The 9,827-nt window shown below is 39.4% G+C and overlaps 1 protein-coding gene across 1 annotated transcript in view; it reads left to right on the top strand.

Moving 5' to 3' along the window:
• SYDE2 (synapse defective Rho GTPase homolog 2) overlaps positions 1–9,827 on the top strand; it is a 46,342-nt gene that overhangs the window by 6,831 nt on the left and 29,684 nt on the right. Inside the window, 2 exon segments of the mRNA XM_025215745.1 lie at positions 379–1,101; positions 9,667–9,827. The exon segment at positions 9,667–9,827 is cut by the window's right edge and continues 18 nt beyond it. Of these exon segments, the coding sequence (XP_025071530.1) occupies positions 379–1,101; positions 9,667–9,827 (884 nt within the window).

Here is a 9,827-nt window from a genome sequence, read left to right as displayed (position 1 = left end):
TGCTGTAGAATTTAAGGGTTTTTCTACTTTTTCAAAACAACTCTTAATCAGAATAAACAGCTCTTTCCATCTAGTATGCATGACCTTTCAACAGCGCTGTTATGTTGGCATTTATAGTCAGTGTTTTGCATTCTATATTACATAGTGTTAAAAATATGGTCAGACAAGTTAGACTTCTTTTTTGCTTATGCATGTTCGCTTCCCTTTTGATGGACTAAAATTGAATTTCATAGTGACACTAGGATATTCTTTGTACTTTCATACCAGTCTAATGTGGGAGCGATAAGATCATTTTTGTTGTTCTGTGTGGTTATTAAAACTAAGATAATGTTCTAAGCATCTTTCCCTTACCTTCCCTGCCCCTTTCTTTGTTAACAGATTTAATTGAGAATGTGTACGTATCAACAAATAGGAGAGAATACAAACTCCGGAAGGCGGCTGAAGTCCCTGAGCACAGGTCACAGATAAACAGCATCACCGTTTCTAAGAAACGTAACTGGCTGCACCAAAGTACTCTAAGGGCCCTTAATGTGGAAGAAGATGATTGTAAGAAAATGCAAGGAGCTATTACCCAGGTACCCAAGTCTCCAAGTCCCTTATCTGAATCTAAAATGGCACAGGTTCCTTTGAAATCACCGGTAGGACAGGAATGTTCTGTGGGAGCCTGTAGTTCTGTAAAAACTCTCCAAAACAGTCCAAGTCCTTCGATCCTGAGAAATGGTACTTTAGATTTCAGTGAGGATAATGACGCAGATGATGAAGGAGAAATATGGTACAATCCAATCCCTGAAGAGGATGATTCTGACTTCCCTAGAGTCCATCTTTCTGCTGGGAATAACACCGTTAATTTAGACTCCCAAACTGCCAATTACAAGGTGTTGCCTGGAAGTAACTTGACTAAAGTAGTGGGGCACAGTGAAGACCTTTCAAGCTCCTCAGAATGTGCAGGGGACAGTCCATCTGCTCAGTCCAGTGAAATTAATCAAGCAGATTCCATTCATTCCATGGAGCACATGCAGCTGCACAAGCAGAGGTTTGTGTGCAAGACTCAGAGTGGGTCAGCAATAGAGGAGTGTCCTACATTTAAAAATCCTTTGACAGGTAAGATGGGTCTGAAATGTACTCTTCATTCCATGGGACTGGAATGTTACTCTTCATTTTCTTTTTACAATAACTTAAACTTTCTCATCCTTAATGTGAATATTTTAATGCAATGAAAGTTTTGCTGTTGTTTTCAAGATTGGGTTAATAGAATTAGGTATCCAAATAGGCATCTTGAATATTCAGAGATGCTGAACACCTACAAGTTGCACAAAGGAACTCCAGGTACTCAGCCCCTTGAAAAGCAGACCATTTATGTCTGGGCATGAATTCTGATGTCTAACTTTTTGAACACCCACTTTTGGCCTTTATCTACAATGTAAATCTGCTTTCAGAGTGGAAATGTACTTATGTCTCAAAAATATCTCATGAGGTGATATAGGATTCCATCTTTAATATGATGACTTTTAAATTAGATTTACTCTTTTGGCACGTAAAAATTTGTGAGTTTCGTGAAATTCTAGTTGTCTCTGAACTCTGCCTGGAACTGGAAATACTGGTATGGATCTTTGAGGTTCACACCCTGTCAAGAATAAGAATCTTGTATAGTGAGCTTAGTTTACAGTCCTGTAGATGGAGAGAAGAAATGAATATGCTTCTGGTCTTAGCCATCAGCTAACCCTGGATCTTGAACTTCAGCCCTGCAGTAGCTCAATTTTCTCAGGAATTTCTTGCACTGCATTTTTATCAAAGCCTTTCTGGAAGTTCAGATACATTTATATACCCCATGTCTCTGTCAGAAAATTCTAAAAGACAAGTGAGGCGTATTTTTCACTTTTGTGAAACTGTGTGAATTAGCATTATATTAAAGTTTTGTCTTAGGTTTTGAAAAGATTAATTTCTCATTGACCAGATCATATGACTTGGGTTTTCTCTCTGACCTGTAATATCCAATCAGGCAAATGAGATATGGTCTGAGCACAGGAATGAAAGGCATGGAACTCCAGAGTCCTAATTCCAACTCTGGCACTGATTTACCTTGAGCGCATCTACAAAAGACATTTACTGTGCAGTTGACTAATTAGCTGTGCAGTAAACATCTCGGTGTCTACACATGTGCCCCTATTAGGCTGGAGTAAACTAATTTACTCTGCAGCAGGGTAGTACAGTACACCTGCTGGCTAGCCCATGCTGAAGCACCTTGGTGCCCTAGCTAGCCCCTCTGCAGCATGTTGAGCCAGAGGGAGCAGCCCCGGCCTGGCAGGCTGAATGTTGGAACCCCTTGCCAGCTGGGGCTTCTCCACCGCAGCTCGGCGTGCTGCAATCCTGGGCACATGTGCAGACACATGCCCAGCAGCAATAAGCTCCATTGCTTATTGCTGTGCATTAATACACATGTGTAGATGTGCTTCTTGTGTCCTTAGGCAAGCTGTTTAAATTTTCATCCTCAGTTTTGTTGTATAAAATGGGGTATTAATGTCACAGTTAAATATTGTTTGTTGTTAGAGACTTAAAACAAGTTTTTAGCTGCATCCAGATCTCAAATTAAGTGACTTGTTCCTCTTAAGTAACTGTGATGCTTGTAAAAAAAAAATAAAAAATTGCCCCATGTAACCAGTGTGGTAGGGAGGGGAGCTGAGCCAGGGAAGGAGGAGCCTGCACACTGCCACAGCTTATACCTGTAGGCAGGACTGGCTCTGAGACTCCCCCCATGCCTGCATCAGGTGGGAGTTAGACTATTCTAGCTGGGGGCTGTGGGGAGTGGTAGTGCTGGCAGGGCTAGGCCAGGGACAGCAGCAGTGGCACATGCATAACTTCTTCCAGCATCAGCTCCCTGCAGCAAGAGATGTTGGAGGAGATCCAGGCAGGTAGTAGAGCCTGTAAGGAAGAACTTATGCGCTACTGATGCTGTCCCAGGCTGAGCTGGAATCGCTTCAAAGCTACTCCCTGCAGCACAGGGTAGGAGCAAGTCCAGATCACCTGGGGACAGCAGTGGAAGGAAGGCGATGGGCAGTGGGGGAGGTAAGTGGTGGGGGCTGCAGGCACTGTGGGGACAAGGTCAGGCTGGCTGCCCTTGCCCCCACTTGCCCCACCACATGCCCCCTTTTCCATTGCTTTCCTGCCAAAGTAGTGGGAAGAATGGATTTAAGCTGACCTTCCAATAATTAGATTTTAGGCATGGAAAGTTATAATACCTTTATGATTTTCCATGTCTAGAATCTAAGTATCTGGGGGTTGTCTTGGGTTGGGGTAAATACAGTAGTAGATGTACAAAGTTAGTGTTTCACTTCAGAGTATATGTTGGAGCTGGGCTTTCTACTGCAGTAAAAAGAAACTGCATATTTTTGTTTGGAAATGGCTTGAATTTATAGTCTGCATTAAATAATAGGCATGCTTACATTTGCTTGCTAAAAGGAAGGAGTAATACAGTGTTTATACATGGAACTTTTTACCAGTAGCTCTTGAAGTACTTCACAAAGGTCAGTAAGCATGATCACTGTAGGAAAGCCTCATGTGTGCTGGCCCTGCACACTTTTGATATGTGTTTATGAAATTAATCTCCCAATGCATATGTAGATAAGGTTCTGTGGGTAAACTGGATATCTTTTAGTAGACCAGCTCATAGTTAGCAAACTTCTTTGCAAGCTTTTGGATACAAATACCCTTCATCAGGCTGAGGAAGCATCTGCAGATGGTCTGTGCTCTTCCTGGATGGAGTGGTAAAGTAGCCAGAGGCCAGTACCTATACAAGAAAGCCAGTCAGTTAAAATGTAAATTGAGGTGGTCAGTAAGTGAGAGACAGGTGGGGAGGGAAGGGGAATAAATGTAGCTGTAGTCAATGGATGAGAGAAGGTTGGGGTGGGGTGGGGAGGAAGAATGGGAATAGCCACTAAAAAGTAGAGGGTTTACCTGGGGGTCAGATGTCAGGCAGGTTATGTGTCATTAATCCAATGTCTGTATTTAGTCTATGATGTTTTGTATCCTGTAGATTGATGAAGTGAAGTTCATAGGCTCATCTGTGAAAGGTAACATCTTTCTTCTGAAAGAATGCATTCTTTCAGATATGGGAAAAAATTCAAATGAAAGAAGTGATTTTTATTTCTTCAAGCAAAACTGCTCTTTTTAATATAAATGTGTCATTAAGTGCTGTAACACTGAGGATGACCCTTCCTGTTCATTTTTCTGTGTATTGAGTTAATTAAGCTTTATAAAATGCGGTTTTCCTTTTGCAAGCATTGACTAGTGATTGCATTGAAAGGATTAATTGATTATGAAGTGAGTCCCTGCTGTTAAGTAATTGCCTTCATTGTGAAGAAGTAGCTAGCATTGGTTTTAATCCTGTTAAGGTATCTACAGTTATTTTCAGTTAGATTTAAAATGACAGATCATCCACACAAAATTACCACATGAAGAACAGCATGGCCAATTTAACTTTATTAGTATTATGTCAGAATCAAAATTACAGGCACAATTGCTATGAAACAGCTAGATGACTATATCTGCATGCGCTCAAACACATTAAACTATAATTTTCTGTCAAATGCCCAGTTTAGGGAAAAGTTTATTTTTATAAAATTAGCCTACAAAGTAAGATGTATGAGCAAAGAGCACTACATGTACAAGATTAAAACCACTTTTGTATTTTGTTGCTGGTAATATCATAGATATTTAAAGCTGACAGAAATCTGTTGGTTTTGGTTGATTTTTATATACTGCATTTCACTGGGTCAATGCCATTAGTTTAGTCCTTTCAGGCTAGCTTCGTGTTGTCGTGTTCTGCTTTCAAACTCATCACAATGGGATGGTTGAAAACACTTGCTATGAGTTATCTTTTGTGTATTGTTAAAATACATTTCTATTTAATATTAGATGTCTTAAAACAGTTTTAAGGAAAAAATAAATGTTGGGACTTTTACTCAGCAGCACTTTCCAGGAATGTACCAAATTATATTTCTTTAAATACATTTTGGAGGCCTAATCCTGTGAGTTGTTCTTTACTTTAATCCTTACTCTTCCAGAGCCGGCAGGATTATCTGCTTGACTAAGTAGTACTTGTGTAAATAAAGATTTGAAATTGAATTCCCTTTGTGAATAGTACCAGTTGTTTAAAAGTTACTTAGAAATAGTTATTATATGTAGGACAGGTAAGAGTTAAAGTAACCTGATTCTCCATTAGAAAGTGTAGATAGAGTGTCAATTTATGCTTTGAGAAAAGTTCCAGTGGATGCAAGTTTACACTAGGTAAAGGAAGCATGCTTGCTTGTGTTTATATACGCTTGTCCAACAAGCTTTAGTTCAAGTGTCCCCGCCGCCATTTTGAAGCACGGGGACACTGACACACGAAACGCTGTTGCGCTTTAATTAGTGACTCAGAGCTGCTCTAATTAAAGCACTGCCCCTTCCCTACCCTTAAGCACGTGTAAAAGTGTTCATTGCGTCTTTCCTGCCCTTTGAGGTGTCTTACAAAGGCAGTTCTGAGGTGTTTGTGTTAATCTGTTTTATAAATGTCCTGAAGTTTATCGCTGCCCTGAGAAAAAGATTGAGAAATGCAGACAAAAAGGAAAAATTGTTTTACAATTTTCTGCATTACTGAATAAATGTGTGGGGATTTTTTAAATTTTTTTTTTAACATCACAAAAGCTGGTTCAGTCTTGACTGTGATGTTGTAACCACAGTGCTACTTTTAAAGAGATTGTTTCAGGATTATATATAGTATGCCTGCTAAGGTAAGTATTCCTGGAAAACCTACAGGAAAAAGTTAGGTTGAATAGCTGTTTTAGTTCCATGAGTTTTGTTTTTATTGGCAATATATACTTTACTTTTATATTTGTAACAGACTATTACAGTTATGAGACTGATGCACCTGGTATACCTTTGGTTTGGCCAGTTATCCATTCATTTTAACTCGTTACCTCCAAAGCAAATGACAGGCTTCATGGTAATTTTTAAAGTAAATGTAAAAAATGGGAATGCGTTTTGAAAATGGAGGGGAAAGTTTTATATTTAAAATGGAATAATCAAATATTATGCCTTTAAAATAGCATAATTGTTGGCAGTCAGTATGACAGTAATTTATATGCTCTAATTCAGGATACAACAAGCTTTTTTATAGTGCTGCATGTAGCAGTTCCTAGAAGTTTTCAAACTAAATTAAGCCAATTTATTCCCTCAGGGCACAGTTATGTAGATGTAAATTAAAGTTGGGCCCAACCTGTTTGACTAGATGGACACTGATTCCATATACAGAGCCCTAAAAGAAGGAAAATTGCATGAATTTATGAAGTACAGCATTTCTTGGACGTCATTTCTTTCATTAAAAAGGCTTCATTATTTTGTACAGTCACGCTACACAAGCAAAAATTTGCTCTACTAAAACTGAATAAATGTTCACTTCAAGCACTTATAGCAGGTTATTTTTGTTCAATATAATATCCTTCCAGGAAAACTCATAGCCTGCCTGATGCTTACGAATCTCTGAAATTCTTCAAAGCTGTTTTTCCGTAGAGTGCATTGTAATTAATATGTAAAATATGTAAAGCTGACTATCAAAGCATGAAGCAATAGCTTTCGGTTATGTTAATTTAACTTGTTGTTTTTTTCCCTGTAAGTGTTGACTTTTGCAGTCTGCATCAGAAGCAGTAAATTATAAAGCAGAATGTTTATTTAATCTTACTGGCTGGTAGTCATTTAAACAGTTGGTACCTTCTCTGTATCATTTCCTCTTGCCATCCTTCCTGCAGGATATTTTTAAAGCGTAAAAGGCATGATCGTAAGGTGCTGATGCTGGGGGAGAGAAGGGCAAAATTAAGATTGTCTTTATACAACATCCTTCTATTTTGTTAGGATCTTGTAACAAGAAGCCGTTTATTTCCTCAAGCAGTGTTATATGGAAGCTATATAAAGTGTGGACTGCGTTGCAGAGTAAAAATTTGTTAGAATATATTAAGAACAAATATTGCAGATTGTTTAAAGCTTCTTAGTTAATATACAGTTTTGAAAATCATGTACATACTTCAGCAAATTTCTGGCTTTGCTGGAGCAACACGTGGCTTAACACTAATGGGAATACCAGCTTGCATAATACTTTGACTGTTATAGTTTCCCTCAGCCACATTTCATTTTAACTGTTCAGTGCTGAATGCAGCAAGAGTTGGACACACAAGTCAGAAAGTTAGATTGACTCTTCAGTTTTAATGAAACCAAGGGAAGTTTAATGTGTTGGCCTGCTTTTCTAAACCTGTGCCAGAGACTTCTGACAGAAAGGGAAGATTAATGTTAGCAGGCTAAAGTATGGCATTGATTACTATAGAATGCTTCAGAGCAGCCCACCAGTGGGACTGTGCTGTGATTTGCAGTACAAGGGAAGGCTTTGTCCGGTTTTATCAAATACCACATTTCTTACTAGCTGTTTGCCAGAAAAGCACAGCAGGCATGCTGGAAATATTTTCCTTGTAAGAAAACTACTTCAATGAGACACTGCAACTGAGGAAACAAGAAAATTAATTTAGTTATTAGGGAAACAGATTTTATGGGTTATTCTTCAGAACATAATATTTTTTTATCAAGAGACTTTAAACAAAAATGGAATTGCTTCTGTGGAAACCATTAAAGCAATCCTTTTGTTAAGCCAAAAACTTTAGCTTTAGTAGCATTTGCAAGGATAAATTAAGAGTTTAATAAAATAATGAAACAGGTATGTCTGATTTCACCCCTCAAGCTGAATGAAGTGCAAAAAGTAAACCTACCACATAAATGGTGAAAAGTTAAATCGATTAACAAAGGAATTATGAAGATTACTTTGTGACTGTACAGTGCTTTGGATTTTTAAATTGCTAAGTACTGAAGTTGAAAGATTTTTTTAAAACCTATAATGGTAGTAACAGAATTGCAGACATCCCAATGAATGTGATTTATTGAGTGATCTTTGTACACAGTGCTGCTTACTTGACTTTCATATGCTCATTGCAGATCCGCCTTTTCCCTTTTAGCAGAAGATGGGAACCAGTGTTTGCAGTCTCAGTGGTTGCAGTTTAATAAAAAAGCAGTCAGGAAGCACAGGAGCTAAATGGCAACTAAGTTTATCTGTGCAACATGCATTTTATTTCCAAGACTGAGGAGTTTTGATTACCTGCATAGTTGTAGAAATTACAGGTTTGGGGCTGTTGAATATTCTGAGGCTCTTCCTTTTGTGGCAGGATAGGAGGAGGGTGCACTCTTATAGTCCTCACAGCTACAGACAACTTGCTGCTTGTAAAGTGGCACTAAAGTCTTGGTGGAGGTTGTAGCATTCTCCAAGCTGCTGTTTGAATATGGCCGCTTTTGCTGCTAAGGAAGAACATAAATATCTTGGGGGACAAAAGGGTGGCTTTGAATGAAGGCTCCAGCAATAAGTACTATCATCTGATCAGTTTGGAATTAGTGGCCTCAGTTCCCTGTTGTGTGCCCCAGTTACATCAGGGGCATACAACAACTTGGCTTCAGTAGAGTTTCTTCTGATTCATACTGGTGAAAGTGAGAAGAAACTTAGGCCCACCAGCTTTGAGCTGTAATTCTCTTGAATGTCCTGGTTTCAGGATGTCAGGGTGAAAGGCATGTAGTCAAGCGTGTGTCCTGCATGCAGATGTCACTGTCTGAGTTTGGCTTATGTCTGTCGGTATTCCTTTTCAGTCTCATCCCATTGTTCAGGTGATGGAAATCTTTCCCCACCCCCTTGATCATATGTGTCAGTTGGCATGATTTGTTTGAGTCTGGGAAACTTTTTCCCAGGTGGGTGTCACCTGGGAACTGGCAGACTTCCAGGCCTGAGAAGGGGATATTGTGCCAGGAATGAGGGAGGGTTGTTGGCATCTAAGAAGCAGGGCAAGTTGAAACTTTTGGGAGGAATGAATGCTGACTACATTCCATCTTCCCTTTGCCGTGGCAGAGTGTGGGGCATGGTATTGCCAAGAGGAGCTGGGAGAAAAGGGTTGTGAGGCCTTTTGCCCTTAATGGAATGGTATTTTGATGCTGTCTTAGAGGGAACAGAAGGAGCTACATGAGATGTAGGGCTGCTGTAGGAATGTTCCTCTGCAGAACTATGCTGAAGAACACAGGAGGAGTGAACTTGTCCAGTGCTCTAGGAACTAAGAAAGAGAAGCACTGAAGTGTCAGCTCTGCTTCAGTGAAAAATACAGCTGCTCAGAGGAGGGAATATTTGTAGTATCTCAGAGTCTTTCCATTTAATTCCATGGCTTTCTAGCATCTGTGCCTCAATGAAACAGTTAAATAGACTTGTCTGAGGACACAGTATAAACAGATGGGACTAGCACACAAGTGGGTGGGATGGATGAATTGTTTATATGCAGTTTCTACCCCTTTTGTTTTGCTGTGCAGAGCCTGCGGAGAACGGAACAAATCAGGCTTCTGACTTGCCCTCTGCCTACGTTTGGTGAACAAGTCGGCAAACCGCACCCCCCAAATGCTCATATGCATCTAATTATTGCATGATGGTTGTGTGAATAGACCCCAGCTTTTATTGCAGTGTGACAAAGCAGCTATTTCTTTCATAGTTCAGGAATTTTTATTGCTGCAAACTACCAGTAAAGGGCAGCTTTAAAAAAGTATTCCTTTTCTTTTCTTTTAAAGGATCTGGAATTGTACTTACAAACAAGGCTGAGACGACAGCAATGGAAATTTCTCCTCCAAGTCCTAATCCTTTGAAAAAAGGTGGATCAATTAATTGGCCTTTCCCTGATAAGATAAAATCTCCTAGAACTGTGAGAAAACTTTCCATGAAAATGAGAAAA

The sequence above is a fragment of the Alligator sinensis genome, unplaced genomic scaffold (assembly GCF_000455745.1).
Source record: "Alligator sinensis unplaced genomic scaffold, ASM45574v1 scaffold32_2, whole genome shotgun sequence".
NCBI classification, from domain to species: Eukaryota; Metazoa; Chordata; order Crocodylia; family Alligatoridae; genus Alligator; species Alligator sinensis.
This window is presented reverse-complemented; position numbering and strand designations above follow the sequence as displayed.